At 42.0% G+C, this 22,166-nt stretch overlaps 1 protein-coding gene across 3 annotated transcripts in view; it reads left to right on the forward strand.

The window, feature by feature from the left end:
* The window catches only part of TSNARE1 (t-SNARE domain containing 1), a 751,229-nt gene that overhangs the window by 514,448 nt on the left and 214,615 nt on the right, over nt 1–22,166 (forward strand). For all 3 annotated transcript variants that reach the window (XM_074986589.1, XM_074986590.1, XM_074986588.1), the window contains one exon: nt 14,517–14,599. In XM_074986589.1, the coding sequence (XP_074842690.1) occupies nt 14,517–14,599 (83 nt within the window). The remainder of the gene's footprint in view (nt 1–14,516; nt 14,600–22,166) is intronic.

A 22,166-nucleotide genomic window follows, 5' to 3' on the forward strand; every position in this document is an offset into this window, starting at 1 on the left:
TTTTTCCCATGTACATGCCCCTGACTTCCCAGTGCCATGTCCCCACCTCTGTTCCCAGCTCTGGAGGATGGCAGGCAGAGACAGGAGTAAGTGGGGGTGAAGTGAAAAGCTTTGGTTGAGCAGGTGGGACCACTGGTTTGCAGCTCTCCCACTGTAAAAAATGTTCCACCACCACTGGAAGTGATAACCGGTTCTGAACCTTTCTGGAGAAGGATGAAGAAATGGAAGCAAAATATAGAAGATCCACACCTTTTAAAATCTCCTGTGCTGATCTCCTTCATGACCCTCTCCTGTTACCACTAAAGGAAGGAAGGCGGGGACAGATAGGTTTCTCCTCCTCTTATTTTACTGCATCTTGGAGATATAATGAACTATTGGGTGCCCTAAACAATTGCCACAATTGCCTAAGCACCTGAGCACCTAAGTTAGACTCTTAAATCCATATTTCGGGGCCTACATATAAAAGGAGCCTGGTTTGCAAAGATCCTGACTACCTGCAGCTGTCGTAGACGTCATTGGGAGTTGGACCAGACCCTAAGAGAGATATCATAGAGGGAGAAATACTTCCACTTTGCCCCATTGCTCTCACTGTTTCTTTGACTGGCACATGGTCTTTGGCAAGTGGACATCAGCTGCAGACATGTCCATCCAAACAGAAATGTACGAGTGCCATCACACAGTGGAATACCCCATTCCTTCCAAGGCACAGAGCAAAATCAAGATGACATCTTCCATTCATTTTTTATCTCGGGCTTGTTCTGCAGCTCTTTTTGTGCACAGATAACTTCTGAATCTGCTTGGGATTCAAGAGGCATATCAGATGTTAGTGCCTTGAGGGGCATGACAACATACATCAGTTAGTTTCATGGCCCTTGTCGTCAAGTTCCTTAAGGCTGGATTTATTTTTTTAGTCATTACCCATCCGGTGGAAGTGACCCTAATATTATCCTCCCTGGGTGAAAATGATAGGGTGCAGAATCTAGGACCTTTTTTTTTTTCCTTTAAACTAGTATCTTTCTTTTGCTGCTTTTATATAGGAGAAATTCCTTTTTTCAATAGCACTGTTAACATTTTTCTTTCTTTCTGAGTTAGCTCTTCAGTCAATCAAGTCAGTCAAGATATCTTCCTACTCAACAGTTGCAAGTTCCCACTGTTTATCTTTTGACATGTATGTTACACTCAAGTGAAAGAAACTAGGAATCAAAAGGCAAAGGGAATAGAAAAACCCACTGTGAAAATTCAGCATTGACAATAATAAGCAGGAAGTCTCGTCACATCCAGGGTTTTAGTTTCTGCCTGTTACACACCTGAGATAAAAGTTGTGTAAGTCTGTGACCTCATTTGAATTTTAAAAAAAATAGTGGGGGATTGTGTGGCTAACCAGCAAAATAGACTGTTGTATGCAGTGCTTTTTTGTGCTGGTACTTGCCGATACTGAGTATTGGCACTTCAGAAGCCCCCGCCATGGGATTAGCTGAGGTGAGAGGGCAGGGAGCTGGCTGAGTGCCGGCACCATAATATTTTTTTACAGAAAAGGCACTGGTTGTATCCATGACACAAGATCTTATCTCACCCTCACTCATGCCTGCCTTGGGCTTGCTGCGAGCAATGAAGGGACAGTTTGTGCTTGCCCAAGGAGGAGATCCATATTTTGTGTCAAGGAACCAGCTGACCTAGCTACCAGACTGGCTAGCTCCTGAGACAACAAATCCACAGGCCTTCTTAAAGGAAGGGAATTTTGTTGCCATGCAAGGGATGTGGGGATGAATGATTAAAGAAAAACGTGGAATCCCAGATGATGCATCTGTACTATTTTGTGTCTTCTGCAATTATATCACCATCCACAAGGACGGTGATCTCTGTTCACAGTAGCAGGATTTCCCTCTCTCAGAGTGGTTAAATTAATATGTTAACTGAGGATCATAATAGTGATGGGCCTTAGTTATTAAAAAAACTAGTGATCAGATATGTTAATTGTCATTGCATCAGGCACAAGGATCTTTTCATCCCACTCATATGACCATCCAAATATTTTCAAATACATCTAGCAACTGGATCACCTAATCTTCCTCTCTGCCTCGTTGCAGGGTATGATCCAGTAATCTGTACTAGGTCCCAAATAAATGTCTTGTCTTACTCCAGCACGTCTGCCTCTGTTGCTGACCAGTCAATGACCATCTGTGAGAGGTTGGTCCTTTATATAACTGGCATAAGTTCTCATGTAAGAAATGCAATTAACTCCTGTGGTTATGTAGACAGCAATTTCATTGGTGCCGGACTTTTCCCATGGGTTAGCTGAGATGCCATCTTAGCTGTGTAACTTGAAGAGAAAAGCTAACAGGCTTGCACAGCTGTGGACCAGCAAGTAGGCAGGGAGTTACATTTACAAGTGGGATTCAGACTCAGGTGTGGGAAACACTGATTTTTATTTTAAGAATTCAAGGTATGTACATGAATCTTCATTAGGAATTTACACACTGCCTTACTAAATAGCATATAAATACCCAGCGTTTGGTGCCTTTCTAGGAACCAACCTCAACACGTTGACTACCAAGAGAAGTTCCACACCAGACTCTGTGATTGCTGCTCAGTTGGTTGCCTCTACTTCTGACCTGCTCCTCATGGGAATGTTACCATGTTCACACAGTACACTGATAGAACTCCACGTTAAGGACAGCACTCACAGAGCAAGACAAGGAAACCCAATTTCAGTCTACAGGAAACAGAAGCACTTGTGCAAAAGGTCACCAAACACTACCAGCTCTTTTTTGGGGCTGTAAGGGGGACCCCTACCAAGAAGCATAGAGTATGGAATAAGATCCTAGATGCTGTCAATGTTCTGGGGTACTGCAGGCGGGACATAAGGGATTTGAAACACAGATGGCAAGATCTGCGTGGGCTAGTGAGGAAAAACTTGTGGAACGTCAGATTGCTGCAGCTGGAGGAGGACCACCCCAGCCCTTTGTCCTCGCTCCAGTGGAGCAAATGGCAGCAAAAACATTCTCCACTCAGACTGTCCAAGGAGATGGTCAAAGAGTGGACAGCTTGAGAAGTAAGTTACACTCATACAATTGTCAGAGCAACATTTACAAATACATGTTCACACATACATTCTGCCCCTGTGTGCTACTCATTGGCTTAAAACTTACCCTGCATTCTCTGTCAAAGAGTTTTGTGTACACTGCATGGACTGGTTTCTCCTCTCACACACAGTGGTGTAAATCAGGAGTAACTCCATTAAGTCAGTATAATATCGGCATTGGTGCAAGGTGACCCCAGTCTTGCATCTGGCTGGTTTGAAGGAGACATCATTGACATAAGTGGCAATATTGTTCTCACAGTCACATTATTTCAGCGAACACACATCTGTCCTTTTCTGGAGTCTGCTGTGTGTTTTGCAAAAAGATGCAGGTGATTGAAATAATGTACACATTGCATTTTTTTAACCCATGACAGAAAAGTACTGCTTATCTCATTCCCATCACACACACACACACACACAATGCCTTTGTTAATCCAAAACAGTGCAAGATCCAAAATCTCATGTAAGCCATCCTTCATCAAACACCACACATAAGTTCACCACTTGCCACTTCATTGCATCTCTCACAGCCCAGTGACAAATTATTTTGAAAGCATATTGCTAGGATTTTAACGATTGTTCATTTTTCCCCATCATCGGGGCATTCTGCTACTAACACTCATTCTTTGAGTAGAGGACGTACACCCGCCCCAACCCTGTTTCCTGAAACCAGAAAGAAATCCAAAAGCTGGTACATCCACACAATCAGTACAAGATTACAGCCCAGCAACTCACTCAGTGCATCATTTGCCAGGTCCAGCTCCCTCTTTGTTGTCCCTAAGGGTGCACAGATCAGAGCTTCCACAGTAAGACTGGCTGGAAGAGAAGGGAAGCTCTCTGACAGGAGGATGAGATCTTTGTTCACCTCTGTTTTTCCTCCATTTCTTATCACATTTGCCAACCATCCAGCTTCTCCTGAGTTGCTTAGTTTTTAGATTTCGGTGGATGCTAATATTGCACTTCACTACATCCTGAAATCTGGACATCTTGGACTAAGAATAACAAGGTTGTGGACAAGGAAATTCAATGATGGAGCCTAATGTAGAGGCTTGGGAAGTTTACATATTTCACACACGGTGGCTGCTAACCTACGCTATGTCTACACAATCGTGATCTGTCAACAGAAGTCACTGTCGGCAGATATCTTCCAACAAAACGTCTATCAACAGATTGTGGCCACACATGAAAGCAGATCCCTCTGTTAATCCACTCTGTCAACAGAGAGTGGCCAGATTGCCCAGCCACTCTCTCAACAGAATGGCCAACCAGAAGCATAGCAGACAGGGCTGATGGGTGACCCAGAAGCCCTGTCTGTTGACAGAGCCCCGCCCCCAGAGTATCTGCATGATTTTTAGTTGATAGATTCTGTCGAGAAAGGCATACTGCCTTGTGGGGGAGAAGCAGAAGGCTGTTGATGAAAGTGTGAAGTTCACACATTTTTAGTATGGACGCTATATGGGTTTTGTTGACAAAGCCCTAGAGTATGGAGGCCTGCCCAGGAAACAGGAGAAATGTGGTAGCTGCTTTATCTTCTTGTTACGTTAAGGGGGGGAGAAAATTGTCCAGTTAGGTCAATACATGTAGTCATTGAACTGGGTTGATATTTGTTTGAATGCAGTATTGTCATTTCTTCACAGTCTTAATAAATGATTCTTGGACGAAAAATGTGTTTCTATTGATATATATGTAGAATTATTCAGATTATATGTTTTGAGGCTAGAGGGAAACTCCCTGCACCTGCCACCAGAGTAGCCTCTTCTGTCTCCTGGAACCAGCCCTGTCTGGCTACCATCATTACCTATATCTTGGTACTTGCATCTTGACGTAGATGCTGTTTGTTTTTGTTTTTGGTTGTCTTTTTTCCCCAAAAGTATGGTGCTTTGTTTTCAGAGACATAGGATTTCACATGTATCAAGCTTAAAAGAGGTCATCCTGGGATCCACCTGGGATTTAACATGTGTCAAGCTTGCAGGTCATCCTGGGATCCACCACAAAGAATTCATGTTCCCTGCAAGCCTCTTCATGTCCCTTTCAAAGACACTTCATTTATGTTCCATGACTGATGATTTCATGCCACAGGCATTCCTTTGCTATGCAACAGGGGACTCTATGGACTCTACTCTCAAATGCAATAAAATTAAAAAAATGTTGGAAAGCCAGACATCTGGATAGTAAGCTGTCCAATGGCTCAGTTTGGACATCTGAAAAATGAATGCATTCTGGGAATGGTCCCTGAATACCTGGGACTTAACATTGCTGGTAACTTTTGTACAACAGAATGGGGTCTACATATTCATAACCATTCAGTTGGTAACATGTCCTAAATATCAGAGAATCATATTGGTGGACACAATTATGAACTCCATTCTCTGGGCACTGTAGAATCCTTGCCCGGCTTTTTCATATCTAGCTGATACTCGTAGTAAGATGTGGAGGGCACCATTCTCCAGAAGCTGCACACAATTCCATCCAAGTCTTTCTGAAGTAGCTGGTTATCATGTTCAGATTTTCTTTTCATTTTATTTTGAAGAATGCCTAACCCAGAATCTGTTGAACTAAAATTTTGTACTTTAAAGTCAGTTTACTGTGTCTTCTTTTCAACACAATTATAACAACTGTGACAAAGGCAGTCTTAGTCCTGGGCCTCTGGCCTCTATTCAGTCCACTAGTCCCACTTAAGGGCCCAGTTGACTTCACTGGGGTGAGGAGTGCTCTGGGGGGAACCTAGCCCTCTCCCACTCATGCCAGGTTCTAGCCCAGGGACCTTATGCAGCTGCTAGTGGGAAGAGCTGACTCCCTTGGCACCACAGCTCTCCTCCCTGGGCCACTTCCCCAGGGTATTCCCCCTGGTACCTTCTCCAGGCTGCAGCAGGAGCAAGATCCCACTCTTGATCTGCTGAAGCTCCTCACTCTCCCTCTGCGGTTTCTGGTGTTCCTGGTTCTCTCTTCTGGTCCTCTCAAACCTTCTCTCTCCCACTACTCTGGTCTCCTTACATCTCACTCCTTGCCTCTCACACACTCCCCCACCCCCCAACCCTTCCCACTGTGAGGGGTTTTTAAAGGCCTTTTATTAGCCCAGTCATGGAGTCAGCTGGCCCCAGTTAAGCTGAGCCATCTCCTGCCCAGCTGCCCGTGATTGTCCTGTAGGCCCTTCTGCTTGTTTGCGCCCGCTTTGAGGGGGCCCTTCACCCTGGCCCTGCCACACATCTTTAATGTGAAATGTACATTTTCATAGCATATGTCTCAGGAAGCAGGCACATGTTTGTTTGATCTTCTCTTTTCTTCTCAAGTGCCGTTCTACCATTTGTGGAAGAAGGTGCAAGGAATTCGAGTGTTTGTGTTTTATTTCTCTGTGTTTAAAACTTGGTGTTTCTGATTTTGCCTCTTGCCTCACTTCTTGCACTTTTTGTTGTTGTAGTAATGCCAATTCTGTTAGGAAGGCAGTGTTTGTGTTTGTAAAGAAAGACTAACGGGGTGATCACAGACTTAAGAGTTTACTGATACCTAAAGATGTGTCTGCTATTTAATTTTATTAATGTGATAGAGTTGTTGTAATTGCAGCTAATGAGTTAACTAATTTTCTGCCAGAGAGATAGCAATATTAATCTGTATCTGCAAAAAAAACCCAGAAGTCCTGTGGCACCTTATAGACTAACCGATATATTGGAGCATAAGCTCTTGTCTGCAAAGACTCAATTTGCATGCATCTATGCATCTTCTACGCATACTCTGATACATCTGGTGAAGTGGGTCTTTGCCCACAAAAGCCTATGCTGCAATCTATCTCCTAGTCTATAAGGTGCCACAGGACTTCTTGTTGTTTTTGTGCATACAGACTAACATGGCCACCCCTCTGATACTTGACTTATAAGAGAAGAGGGTGGGGTACTACGTCATAAAGAGGTTAAGTAAATCATATCATCATTGCAAGGGAAATATAAATAATAAATTTTATGGAGTGTAGTTTGGAAGCAAAATTCAGCCTTTCCAAAATAACAAGGGAACTTATACATTTTCTTTTAAGTGAATCAGGCACATTGTCTTGATATTTTCCATTGATTGAGAAGAGTTGATGCCTTTGAATTAGTCCACTGAGATATACGGGTAGATAGGTTATTAATTTGAGTCTCTGAAAGTTTATTTTTGTTTATTTTGGTATGATTATAGGCTTGAAGGGACTTGCAAAATATTCTGAGATTGATAATGCATATAAAATGAATTTTGCATACATGAAAAGCTATTGGCACTGTGCTATAATCCTGCAATTTGCATAGGCATTATGGAGGTGTAATTATTTCTGAACCACATTGAAAGAGCATGTGTCTTTTATAGAACAGTGCATATAACTGCTTTGTTTGGGAGTTGAGACAGATGTGTAATGTTAATGTGAGTGTGCTGCTTTGCACCCATTTCTGCTGGTATAAACTATGGCACAGGGCGCTTGATGAAGGCAAATCCAGCAAACAACAGGTTGTGACATTTCTTGGTAAGTGTAACGTCTGCTCCACTTTGACCTTCAAGGAGTCAGTAGAGAGATGTTTAGAAAGTACTGGCTGGGCTCACTTATGTAGCACATATACCTTGGCAGGAGTCTTTTATGTTACCCTTTGGGGAATTCAGAGCTGCCATCTACAATCATAAACCCTTGGATAGAGGAGAAATATGTATGCTGTTTGGCTCACCATTTGGGGTTCATAACCCCATGTCTTCATGACTTAGGCAGCTACAAACTACACATGGTTAAGTCAACCCAATCTACTTACCTTAATTTATAAATTGGGAGAGCACATATTTTATATACCCTATAGAAGTGACTTTGAAGGTTGAGACTTACACACATTTAGATATGAGCAAACATTGTCATATAAAGCTTTCCTTTGGAAGAACTCCCGTATCTACCAACGTGAGCTAATTTCTCAGTCCTACAATTGGCAAAACAGGATGTGCTCTTTGAGGTAAGGATGCTCAGCACATCTCCGTCACAGGCCCTAAAGAATGACATAAAACTTCATTCATGTAATGCACAAATCAGATCTGGTTGAAATTTTTCTCACTAAAGGGTTTTCATTGAAAAGTGGCCTTGAGTAAATGAAAAGGGGACATTTTGATTTTATGTTCCATTTTTTCACAATATCTCACTCCATATTTTACTGACATTTTTATGGAAAATAATGTTGATAACATTATAGACATCAGTTAAAGAAAAAAAAGTCATGAAAATATTTTCAGAAACACAACAGACCCATTTGAGAGCCTGAAAAATAGATGGAATTTGAAATGTATTTGCAAAATCCTTCTTATGTTCTTCAGCGACCTTAACACAAATATCTGCCCAGTGAAACCAGGTGCTAATTGCCAGAGTAAGGACCCTGGTTTTGACCTGTTCTAACCATGACTCTTTGTTCATCAGGGGGTGACCAAAAAAAAAAAAGACTCAGCGCTTTGGCTTACATGCTGTTAAATAAGGAATTCATTTTCATGTACATAATTTCACATTGAAGATTTTACTGGCCTTTAATATGGGTTGATCATAGACAGAAGATAACCCCAGGGAAAGATGTGACAGAGTAAGGTCTCATTCTGATTTCTTTTCAAGTTACAATCAGTTGGAGACTTTCCTCTGGTAAGCAGCTCATGAACTTTAATTTGCAGCATTCCCTTCTTAACCAGGTCAACTCGAGTGTGATTAATTAGAGTTGTGATGGCCACAGTGCTGGATCAGCTCTGTTTCCCAGCTCTCTGTCACAACAGGTTATCATTAGAAAGAAATGAAATGCTAGTCACGACGCTTAACACTTCCGAGATATACTCTTCAAGGTAGTTCAGGCTCATTGATTAATAACCCTGTGAGGTAGGAAGCATTAAGGCCAATTTGAAAATCACTGCCCAGTCGTCGGGACATCATAAGCATGCAGGACACCTCATTGAAATCAGTGAAGTGGTAGACAGATAACTGACTGGATGATTTCACCCCAGTAATTCTTGGCTGCCATATTTGTGTTTTGCCACCTAGACTATCTCTCTCTCCTCCTGCCCCCATATGTAATTCAGTGGAAATCACTAGTTTGCACAGGACTTGTCCTCACTGCTAAAAAAAGGTTCTTTTTTTTTTCTTTTTTATACCTTAGGATAAGTAACAGGCATAAGCTGTCCTGAGGGAAAAACCACAGAAAGGACCAGGCACTTCTGTTTTACAGCCTGGCAAATCACATGTTTAACAGCTTTATACCTCTTCCAGGAGCTGACTTCAGCAGTTTTTACCGTACAGTAAAACTAATGTGCCTGGTCCTCACTCTGTTGTTGTTTTTTTCCTTGAAATGCTGCACACATGTTAGTATCCCCAAAGTAAAAAATTACATCTTTTTTAGAACAGAAGATAAACCACTGCATTACCTACGTCTGCCTCATTTTTCAGGCAATGTTAGCTCTGAAATTTTTTCCTTTTGTTCATCCTGATCCTTAGGGTTACAAGCTACTGTTGTAAATGTTAATTAGGATCTTTCATCTCAAATTTTTTGTCCTCATGGCAAAGCTGGAGCTGTTGACATTAGCAGAACCTGCCAGCAGGGAAGGCTTCTTTCCCAGGTTTTTGTTTTTCCTCTGTAGCATCACACCATTACGTGCATAACATGTGGGCCACCATTCAGTAAAGATTCCTTGTATACTGGGAGTTCGCATTCTGGAATAAATTAGCAAATAGTGTTTGCAAATCATGCTACTGGTTGTTCTGAAAAAAAGCCCTCTTGGAATTGAAAGAACTTGTGGTGCTCTTCTGTTCTTAAAAAGTTATTTCCCAAGGAAAAGAGCATGATAAATTGCAGCTGTTCATGAAAGAAGGGATATAGTGTCCCAAGATCCTAGGCAACACACTCTTTTGCTATGATGGAAAATATCAAATTACTTAACTTTTTATAAATTGCTGTATAAGGCTGTTCCACTGTCAGGCATTGAGTAACTGTCCTTTTAAAATATATTTCCTATAAATGGCCAATCTTGAATTGCTTTAAAGTCCTGAGCATGTCTACCATTAAGTGTTCTGGATTATATCTGATTGTCACTGATTTCCTAAATCTACACAGCAAAGTTATTTTGAAATGACAGCCACAATTTCAAACTAACTTTGCTCAGTGTCTATACAATACAACCACTATTTTGATATAATTTCGAAATAGTGGTTGGCTTATTTCAAAATGGATAAATATAATTCCATGAGGAATAGCACCTATTTTGAAATAAGTATCAGAGAGGTAGCCGTGTTAGTCTGTGTCTTCAAAAACAACAAGAGGTCATGTGGCACTTTATAGACTAACAGATGTTTTAGAGCATAAGTGTTTGTGGGCAAAGACCCACTTCATCAGATGCATGGGGCGGGGGCGGTGTTTCAGAGGAGGATTTAAAGAAGGGGGTCTCAGTAAAGTGGAGGGCCAGAGCTGAAGCGGTCTATTCAGTCAGGGTGGAAATGGCCCATTATCAGTAGTATACATCAAGAGAGCAGAAAACAAGTCAGATCAGTCAGGGGGGACGTGGCCCATTGTCAGATTCTAATGTGGAGGTGTGAACATCAACCAAAGATTAAGAGACTGGGGGTGGCTGGCCCATTACAAATGCAGTTTCTCTGGTCTTGATGTTCACATCTCCACATTAGAAACTGACAATGGGCCACATCCCCCTGACTGATCTCTTGATGTATACTACCAATAATGGGCCATTTCTACCCTGACTGAATAGACCATGTCAGCTCTGGCCCTCCCCTTTACTGAGACCCCCTTCTTTAAATCTTCCTCTGAAACCGCTACCCCCTGCCCATCTCATGAATCTGAAGAAGCGGGTCTTTGCCCACAAAAGCTTATGCTCCAAAACATCTGTTAGTCTAGAAGGTGCCACATGACTTCTTGTTGTTTTGAAATAGGGGCTGTGTAGACAGAAAATAGCATCGATTTCGAAATAAGCCATAGTGGGTGTGTGTACACTAGCTGGCTTCTTCAAAGTAGCTGGCACAACGTTGAAATAGCACACATCGGCTACGTCTACACGTGCACCCAACTTCGAAATAGTTTATTTCGATGTTGCGACATCGAAATAGGCTATTTCGATGAATAACGTCTACACGTCCTCCAGGGCTGGCAACGTCGATGTTCAACTTCGACGTTGCTCAGCCCAACATCGAAATAGGCACAGCGAGGGAACGTCTACACGCCAAAGTAGCACACATCGAAATAAGGGAGCCAGGCACAGCTGCAGACAGGGTCACGGGGCGGACTCAACAGCAAGTCGCTCCCTTAAAGGGCCCCTCCCAGACACACTTTCATTAAACAGTGCAAGATACACAGAGCCAACAACTAGTTGCAGACCCTGTATATGCAGCACGGACCCCCAGCTGCAGCAGCAGCAGCCAGAAGCCCTGGGCTAAGGGCTGCTGCCCACGGTGACCACAGAGCCCCGCAAGGGCTGGAGAGAGAGTATCTCTCAACCCCCCAGCTGATGGCCGCCATGGAGGACCCAGCAATTTCGACGTTGCGGGACGCGGATCGTCTACACGTCCCTACTTCGATGTTGAACGTCGAAGTAGGGCGCTATTCCCATCCCCTCATGGGGTTAGCGACTTCGACGTCTCGCCGCCTAACGTCGATTTCAACTTCGAAATAGCGCCCAACACGTGTAGACGTGACGGGCGCTATTTCGAAGTTACTGCCGCTACTTCGAAGTAGCGTGCACGTGTAGACGCAGCTATCATGTCTACACGTGCCGTGAGCTATTTCCATGTTGAATTTGATGTTAGGCAATGAGTTGTCAAAATTGCTATTCCTGTCTGAAGATGGGAATAGCGCCCTACTTCGACGTTCAACATTGAAGTAGGATGTGTATAGATGATCTGCGTCCCTCTACATTGAAATAGTAGGGTCCTGCATGGTGGCCATCAGCTGAGGGGTTGAGAGACGCTCTGTCCAGCCCCTGCGGGACTCGCTGGTTGCTGCGTGCAGCAGCCCTTAGCCCAGGGCTTCTGGGTGCTGCTGCAGCTGGGGGTCCATGCTGCGTGCACGGGGTCTGTAACTGGTTGTTGGCTCTGTGGATCTCATGCAGGCCGAGTGTGTCTGGGAGGGGCCCTTTAAGGGAGCGGCTTGGGGCTTTGCTGGCCCCTTATTTTGACAGGGAGCGCTTGTATGTGTGGATGCTCTGCATTTCCTTCTGGGGCGGCTCCTTTTGCCGTTCTCCGTCGCTACTTCAACACTGAATGTCGATGGCACGAGCCCTGGAGGATGTGTAGACGATACGTGTCAAAGTAACCTATTTCTATGTTCTTATGTCGAAATCAGCTACTTTGACGTAGTGTGCTAGTGTAGATGTAGCCAGTGCATCCAATGTCTGTATTTTAAAATAGGCTCTGTTGTGTATAGATGCTCTTTTTTGAAATACCTGAGGGCTATTTTGAAATGCATTTTGTATGTAGCAGCATTATTTCAAAATAAATTATTCTGGAATATCTCGTGTGGAATCACTTTATTTTCAGAATAAAGCTGCTGTGTAGACATAGTTCATTTACCTTTCGTCATGTCCCCACTCTCCACTCCAGGTACATGTGTGTAACTCCCTGGCCTTGTCTACACTGGGAGATCATACTAAAGCATGTCCTTGTGGAGTTAAGGTAACAGAACATTAGACTATCAAAACAAAAAGCCATCAAGTAGCACTTTAAAGACTAGCAAAATAGTTTATTAGGTGAGCTTTCGTGGGACAGACCCACTTCTTCAGACAGTGGGTCTGTCCCACGAAAGCTCACCTAATAAACTATTTTGCTAGTCTTTAAAGTGCTACTTGACTGCTTTTTGTTTTGATAGTGTATAGACTAGCACGGCTTCCTCTCTGTTACTGTAGAACATTAGACTGTTAGGATCAGATTGTCAACTCCTGCACACAGTTGTCATTCCGTTGATGTCCATGGAACAGCACTCATTTTCCAAGCAGGTCAGGATAGTCTTAGCATATGTGTAACCCACACACCTAGAGGTGTGGTTCACTGTTCCATGTAGTGGCATTTAGACCACTTACAGAGAGACAGACTGAGTCTCCTCCTCTACAGCCTTAGCTGAGAGCCACCTGGCTATTAACTCAAAGTGTAGAGGATCCTGCACAAAGCTCCAGAGGTCCCAGCTTCAAGTCTGCCTGTTGGGGATTACATATACACAATGTGCCTCAGGTGTCATGTGACCAGGATTCATCAACCTTAGGGCTAACTGTGACTCACTGCAAAGACATTACACCTGAAATTCCCTGTCTCTGCTATGTGCTAAGTCATGTATAAACATCACATTGTTTATCCCGGCTCCTCAGCGTTGTGCTCTAGTCTAGCAAAATGTAATTTCCAAGTATAGATATGTTCATAAGTACAGCCACGGAAGCTGTTCATATATCTTAATTGCTATTTACCAAGCTCTGATCAAGTTTGCACATCTATACAGATGTAAAGAGAAAGGGACATTCTCCGCGCCATACAGTTTAGCCAGACCTAAAGAGCCCACTCAGGCATCACTCTGCTCCTTCTGCCCAAACTCTTTCTTTGCAAACGGAAAGGAAACAGTTCTTTCCATTCTCTGTATGATAGTCTACTGCTATGGGCCCCTGAAATGCCAGGGCACTGCGAGCTGAGTTGGCAGTGTCCAAGAGAAGACAAATCAGAGGTACCACTAGATAGTTGTGGTTTGGAATTTTCGTGTGAGTGATTTTGTGCCATTATGTTCTGCTAGTACTAAAAACAGGAGAAAGGAGTCAGACTTTATTCCCGCAACAAACAAACAAACAAAAATGTGACCTTTCCTCTGGGTTCACGCCCACCATTGAATTGTTGCGTCACTCATTGCAGTGGTGGAGGTGGGCTGGTACAATCTGGTACATCATGCTGCCAAGTCATCTTTAGCCATTAAGGTGAACTTGAAAGATTCTCTGCAGGCCATTCCCAGCCTCTCCTTTGGCTGCTGTGTCTATGTGTCTAGGGCTGCGCTAGGGGAGGGAGGCAGCAGGCTGCCGGCATCTTGCTCCTTTCCCCACTGCTCCTCCCTCTAGGGGTAGGAGCAGAGCTCCGAGGCCCGCCTCCCAACCCCAAACACAGGTGAGATGGCTGCATGGAGGAGCAGGGGCAGTGCTGAGAGTTCTGCTCTATCCTTCCCTGTTGGGAGGGGAAATGGGGAAGACAGCGGAACTGCCAGCAGCTCCTCCAGCTGCTCTTCCAATCCCAGGTGCTCCTCCTCCCAAGCAATGCGGGATGGGGAGTGAAGGGGAAGAACTCAAGGGTCCTGGGCTCAGGGGGCAGGGCAGAGTCACATGGGGGGGCACTTTACTTTTACTTACATGGGGGATGTTTACTTGTACCACTCTTTTGGAGTGAATTATTCCTTTAGCTTTCCAGCATGTAACTGCCTTCTGTTATCTTAATTTACAGATAGTATTGAAGCCAACATTGAGACTGCATCTTCTAATGTAGAGTCAGCCAATGAGCAGTTGGCTAAAGCCAGTCAGCACCAAGTAAGTTGGTCTAAAAACCCTGTAGATACATTCAGTAACATTATTTAAAATACAGCAGTAGGAAGCTGCTTTATTTCCATCAGCACATGGCATAAGCTCTGCTGTGTTCTTGCACTACCTGGAAGTATAATAAAGAGTAGTCTAAGTGAAAGCTAAACTCTTTCATATGATTAAATGACTGTCGCTGGCAACGTGGATTGTAGTAGTCATTTAGAGATCTGCATATTAAAGAGACATTTCCCACTAGGAAGCTGAGCAATTAGCTACTGTTGTTCTTGGAAAGATGGCATAAAAAGTGCATCATTTAAGCATATATGTTCTTCTTACTGGAATGTTTCTCTATAATCAAGTAACAGTGCTTACCAAAAACAAAAGCATTGCCAGCAGGCAAGATGCAGTTGGTAAATAATGGATAAGGAAATGGTGGTATTCAGCACTTTTTAAGGCAATTTTCCTTATTTTCATCAGAGCAAGAGTAAATTACATACAAAAAAGTTAATCTTGTTTGAAAATAGGTGGACCAAAGGAACAGATTGACTTTTTGAGCTCAATACGTGTAGGTATGAAGACAAAGGGGGAAAATCTCAAATGCATTAAAGCTGCATTATTGGTTACATTTGATTAGACTGACCGAAAAGTGCTTGAAGTTAACTTTTTTTTCCCCTAAAACATAAATGTATTAAAGCTACAGGTTTGTTGCTTGTATCCAAAAGGCTAGCTTAGATATATTTGAATAACCAGAACCTTCTCCTTGCTAACTAATACAGGGCATAATTCTGAAGATTTTAGCAAAACTCCTTGAGATTCTATTCACAGGAGATTTAAGTAGTGTGATTTTTAAAGTCTGCCCTGATCATAGGTACTGTAGCTGATTAGGATCTTAATAATACTGTCTGTTCAGGCACAAGGCATTTCTGTGGAACATTGGCATGACCTAAATATATACAGGGGGAACATTTAATATATGTGTGGGGCAGAAGTGCACATAATGCACAAATTTCTCAGGTAATAAAGTATTTTTAAGTTTGTTATAGAAATAAATTGGCTCTGCTCATGTATTACACCACATGAACAAACAGTCCCAGATTACTGAACTCTGCTTAGCAGAATTTCCCTGTCTTGTAGATCTGTGTAAAGTCTGCATTCTGGGTCTCTCAAGTTCATAGCATAGTGAACAGAACATCCTGTATCAGAGAGGTAGTCGTATTAGTCTGTATCTTCGAGAACAATAAGAAGTCCTATGTCACCTTTATAGACTAACAGATATTTTGGAGTAGAAGCTTTCGTGGGCAAAGACCCGCTTCCTCAGTGTGGACAATGCTAGGCAAAGCTAACCCCGTTTTAAGCACTGAGATTCTATGGTGCCGGAGAAGATGTCCTACTTGTGACCCCCAAGAAAAGAAAAAAGCAGTCCAGTAGCACTTTACAGACTAACAAAATAATTTATTAGGTGATGAGCTTTCATGGAACAGACCCACTTCTTCAGATCATAGCCATAGCAGAACAGACTCTGATATGGCTACGATCTGAAGAAGTGGGTCTGTCCCACGAAAGCTCATCACCAAATAAATTATTTTGTTAGTCTTTAAAGTGCTACTGGACTGCTTTTTTGTTTTGATAGTATATAGACTAGCACGATTATCTCTCTGTTACTATCCCAGAAAAGAAAGGATGTTTGTAAATAATTGAGGGAAATTGATGAGCTTTTAGCACTGGTTGGAATGTCACACCTTTTGGCTCAATCTAATTCTTGACCTTCCCCCCCACCCTTCCACTCTCTGATTTGCTCACCTTGATTATCTTTTTCTGATTTGTCCTCCTTGCTTACTGTTTTTGGTTCTCTGTGCCTTAAATATTGAGTCTGTTCTGGTCTGGCTATGGTCTGAAGAAGTGGGTCTGTCCCACAAAAGCTCACCTAATAAACCATTTTGCTAGTCTTTAAAGTGCTACTTGACTGCTTTTTTGTTTTGATAGTATATAGACTAGCACGGCTTCCTCTTTGTTACTTTTAAACCATTAGCATTCTTTGCCCTCTTCTAAGCTGCATCTCTCAGTAGTTCTCTTGTTTTATTAAACTGTCAGTTTGCCATTGTATAATTGCTATTACCCATACCCTATGGCATAGTGAGTATAAATGCAGGCTGACTTACATGCATTTGTTCTGTATCTCTTCTTTACATTCTATATGAATGTGTTGAAACATTTGAGGGATTTCTCTTTTCGGAATAAAGTTAAAGTACCCCTTAGTTAGTACAGTGTTCAAGCAGAGTATACAGTAGCTTCAACAATGCAGCAAGAATGGCTGACAGCAACCCAAATATTAACATAACAAAGCATAAGTAAATGGCTTTGCTTTAACTCTTACAAAACAAAGAGGTAGCCCGGTTAGCCTGTACTCCAACAAAACAAAGCAGCAGAAATGTAGCACTTTAAAGACTAACAAAATGATTTGTTTGGTGATGAGCTTTCTGAGAATTTATGTCCTGCAACACAGAGAATTTAACAAGAGATTAGAGTGAGAGATTTGCGAGTTAGAGTACATATTCAAATTTAAAACAAAAAGCAGTCAAGTAGCACTTTAAAGACTAGCAAAATAGTTTATTAGGTGAGCTTTCGTGGGACAGACCCACTTCTTCAGACCATCATGGTCTGAAGAAGTGGGTCTGTCCCACAAAAGCTCACCTAATAAACTATTTTGCTAGTCTTTAAAGTGCTACTTGACTGCTTTTTGTTTTGATAGTGTATAGACTAGCAGGGCTTCCTCTCTGTTAATATTCAAATTTGACACATTAACATATGGTATGAACAGAGACATCAACTACTTCACGCATTACAAGGACTGCTTCCCTTCCTTTGATGCTCCTAATTATCTCAGTCAGTCCCACAGGACAATTAACACCCCCCTATCTCTCACCCACTTCCTTCTACCCTATTTGAGTTGTCAGTTTTTATTGCTTTTTTTTTTTTCTTTTTGGCCCTCTGTACTTACATATATCTGTCTGTATCGGAAATGAAATTGATCTGAAGAAGTGGGTCTGTTCCACAAAACCTCATCACAGAATAAATAATTTTGTTAGTCTTTAAAGTGCTACATTTTTGCTGCCTTTTTGTTTTGATAGTATGCATGGCTTTCTCTCTGTTACTAATCATTTTGCTGCTTTGTTTTCTTACAAAACAAGGCATTTAGGTTCCAAACAAGTACAAGCACCCTCCTGCTGAGCGGCTTTGCCTAGTACTTTTGCAACTGTCTTTCTCAGTCTATGCTGACTGCAGAATTTTGATTCTTTGCTGTAACTCCCACTTTCCACGCTCCAGTCTTATCTATCTGCAGAAAACAAGCTGGAATGTTCTCATTACATAAAACCCATGCAAGTAATACACTGTGGATTGTCTTCAGTGGTATTGCTGCCTGTCCTGCTTGAGTTTGTGCTTGGAGACTTGGAGGCTGCTTCACGTGTGTATACATATTGGCACAGCATTGTATGTGTAAGTGTACATGAATGATAATAAAAACAACAAGAAGTCCTGTGGCACCTTATAGACTAACAGATATTTTGGAGCATAAGCTTTCGTGGGCAAAGATATGCTTCATCATCTGAAGCAGGTCTTTGCCCACAAAACCTTATGCTCTCAAAATATCTATTAATCTATAAGGTGCTACAAGACTTTTCATTGTTTTTGCAGATAGATTAACATGGCTACTCCTCTGAATGATAATGTGTCATTTTAGTAGCAGAAAGGACTAGATGGTCTCATGGCCAGGATACTGACTTAAGATATGGGAAGTGTAGATTCAAGGCCTAGTTCCCCAACAGATTTTTTTCTCAGAGCCTTTGGACAAGTCATTTAAACCCAGATTTTTAAAGTCTTTATGCATTACCTAAATCCTTACAGAGAACTGGATTTAAGCTCCTAAATCAGTTGGGTATTATAATGTTGAGCGCAGCAACTCATAAATACCTTTACTAATCTCAGTTTTAGCCTCTCTATTTCTCGGTTCTCCAGATTTAAAGCAAGATGAAAAGCACTTTCCTACCTCATATTGTGGTGATTAATATTTTAAAGATTTTGAAGTGGTCAGATATTATGGTGATGGGGTCCTGTATAACTACCTTAGAAACACAGATTAATACAGATGCTGCCTGTACCTATCCAGGTGTTAAAGGAAGAAAAGTAATACCTTAATAGTATAGGATCCTTGGTTGCTGCTGTAAATCTGTTTAGCTCTGTTGATTTCTGATTTACACCAGATGGGATCTGGCGTGCTGTACCTGAATTATAAACAAAAGAAGTGATGAAAGAGTTTCTGCATACCATGATATTATGGGTGAAAGAGGACTCCAGAGGCATAACCAAGTTAATTATTATAATTGTGCGCTCAGCGTTGGACCGGCTTTGGTTTCATAGTGAGTTGTCAAGATGGTGCATCTGCAGACAAGGGTAATATGATTCTGGGGTGTATCAACAAGAGAGGTGTATGTAAGAGAAGAGGTAATTGGCCTTCTCTAATCAGCATCAGCGAAGCCTCTGCTAGTGAATTGTGTCTAGTTCTGGTTTACACGATTCAGGAAAGATGTCAACAAATTGGAAAGAGTCCAGATGAGAGCAACAGAAATGATTAAAGCTTTTAAAGAAATGACCTATCAGGAAAGTTTAAAAAAAAACTGGTCATATTTAGTCTTGAGGAAAGAAGACTTACGGGTACTTGATAACTGTCGTCAAATATGTTCTGGGCTGTTACAAAGAAGAAGATGATCAAATATTCTCCATGTCAACTGAAGGTAGGACAAGAAGAACTGGACTTAATGTGCATCAAAAATGATTTAGGTTAGATATTAGGGAAAAAAAAAAACCTTTAACTCTTAGGGTAGGTAAGATCAGGAATACCTTCCAAGGGAGGTCATGGATCCCCATCACTGGATGATTTTAAAAACAAGTTGGACCTCTCAGGGATGTTCTAAATTTACTTAATCCTGCCATTGCCCAGGGGTTCTGGACTTGATTTCTCAATGTCCCTTACAGCCCTGTATTTCTATGATTCTGTGATTCTAGAGACCTAAAGGGCAATGAGAAAACATTGTAGAAATACATTAGAAGCAAGTGGAAGATCAAGGGCAGGGTAGGCTTATTACTCAGGAGGGACAGGGGGTAGTGAGGACAATATAAGAAAATATGGAAATAGCAGACATACTTAATGAGCTATTTATCTGAGTTTTCAACAAAAGGCTCATAGCAATTGGATGTCTAACATAGTGAATGCTAGTGAAAATACAGAAGGATCAAAGGCTAAAATAGAGAAAAAACAAGTTAAAATTTACTGAGATTAGATGTGTTCAATGACAAGGGCCTGATGAAATACATTCTAGAATACTCTAGGAGCTGACTGAGGAGTTGGCTGAACAATTTGTGATGACACACAAAAAGTCTTGGAAGATGGGAGAGTTTCAGAGGGCTGAAAAGGGTAAATATATTGCCCATCTATAAAAAATAAAATAAGGACCACTCAGGGTATTACAGAACAATCAGCTTAACTTCAGTACCTGGAAAGATACTGGAGCAAATATTTAAGCAGTAAGTTTGCAAATACCTAGAAGATGATCACCTCACTTCTATCTATACATACTGAACTCAACTTGCTCATGACTATGATTGTACATAGCTACCCCAATTCCTTACTCCCCAGACTATTTTACACTACCTTTACTGTGCAGTTTTCTTAAGCTGTTTACCCTTTTTGTGGCTAACCATTTTATGGTTGGTGAACTTTTAAATTTATCTGACTGGAAATTTCCACCACAGCACGTTGTTTTGCACTGCTTGTGGTCACACTCAGCCCGACCGCCTTAAACACAGGAAGCAAGTTTTGCACTCCTGCTTTAGGTCTTATCTGCGTGTGCATACTGCACCAGACTTAACCCAGGCCTAACCTTGCCTTGTCACTTGGTTTGTACTTTGGTCGAGACAGGGCCATGCAAGCCCCACCCCCCCAACAGAGGAGTAGCATAAATAAGACCAGCGAAGTAATTCTTCTGCTCGAATCTGCACTGATTAGATCTCCACTGAAGTATTGTGTCCACCACATTTCAGGAGAGATATGGACAACCTGGAGAAACTTCAAAGAACAGCAAAAATTATTAAAAGGTTTAGAACACATGACTTGTCACACACACACGTACACAAAACATCTCTCATGGTTCTTTCCAGTTCCACAGTTCTATGATTCATTCCATTTCTTTTTATGATGTGCTAATTACTAGTTGCCTTAATTTTTTTTTTTTCCATGGGATGACTAGAGGACAGTCTAGGTCATTGAATACTGTCACTATCTGAAGAAAAACGAGGAGATAAGTGCTGAGGGTGTCATAAGTATTAGTCATTATCATGAAGACAGCATGAAGGCACATTTCCACCTGAGATCCCCTGACTCCACTTGTGATCACCAGAAGCTAGCTTTCCCCATCTTCATGAGTATTAGGAAACTGAAGCTGGTGTGGGCCAGAAATTATATTCCAATGCACTGTCCTACCACTGGCTTTACTTGACAGGAGTGGTCGGTATCTTATGAGACCATTTGGGATAGACGTATCTCTCAGTGGATCTGGAGACCACCATTGGAGGGCTGGCTTCAGCATATGAAAAATTAGCTCATTTCAGGGGTTTGGTTTTGTTTTCCTCTTCATACTCTCATTTTTTTCCTCAAACTGGGGTAGAGAAGAGGAGATAAAAAAATTCCACTCCTTTGTTTTTAGCTCCAGTTTTATCGTCTCGGTTTCTTGAAGCCCTTTGTCATTTTACACCTCGAAAAGCAATTTAAAGCTCCTTGTGTTCCAATGAGGGGCCCTATTGTTCTGACATTGATAAGGCCATCTTGAGTGCTATAGATTTGTCCTTGGACTCTTACTTACACAGCACATAAATCGTCCCAAATTTATGTTGTGCATACTGCAATAATGTAATGCCGTGATGCCTTTTAATCCACGAGACTGCACTGTGATATGCTAAGAAGTCACCGGAAATTGATGCCACATCATTGTTGCAATGCAGTGCAAATATAACAGAACCACAGAGCATGATTACATTGTCTCTTGAGAACACAAGAACTGGAGTGCTTGCAGGTCACAATCCTCACTGAGATGTGAAGGCAGACAAGTGGTAACTGGAATTTCTTTTGAGTTATTGCTTAGATGTGTATCTGGAGAATGAGTGTGGCTGAATGTGTTTCTCGTTTTAGTAATTACCTCTGATTGAATGTTTTATTTGGGAGATTTTAAAACTGCTCTGAGCTGGCTCCTGTTTATGAATGTCATGGGAGCAAAATAAAAAGTTTTGACACAGACTCAAAACATTGCAAATGTGTTGAGCCAGCAGTGCTTGACCCCTGGGTCAGGACCCCAAAGTGGGTTGCAACCATATTTTAATGGGGTCACCAAAACTGGCTTTGCTGGGGCCCAGGGCTGAAGTCCAAGGCCCACTTCTCAAAGTCAAAGCCCAGCGACTTCAGCTCTGGAGGGCAGGTCTTAGGTTACAGGCCCCCTGCCTGAGGCTGAAGCCAGTGAGCTTCAATATT

The sequence above is a fragment of the Carettochelys insculpta genome, chromosome 2, assembly GCF_033958435.1.
Source record: "Carettochelys insculpta isolate YL-2023 chromosome 2, ASM3395843v1, whole genome shotgun sequence".
NCBI lineage: Eukaryota > Metazoa > Chordata > Testudines > Carettochelyidae > Carettochelys > Carettochelys insculpta.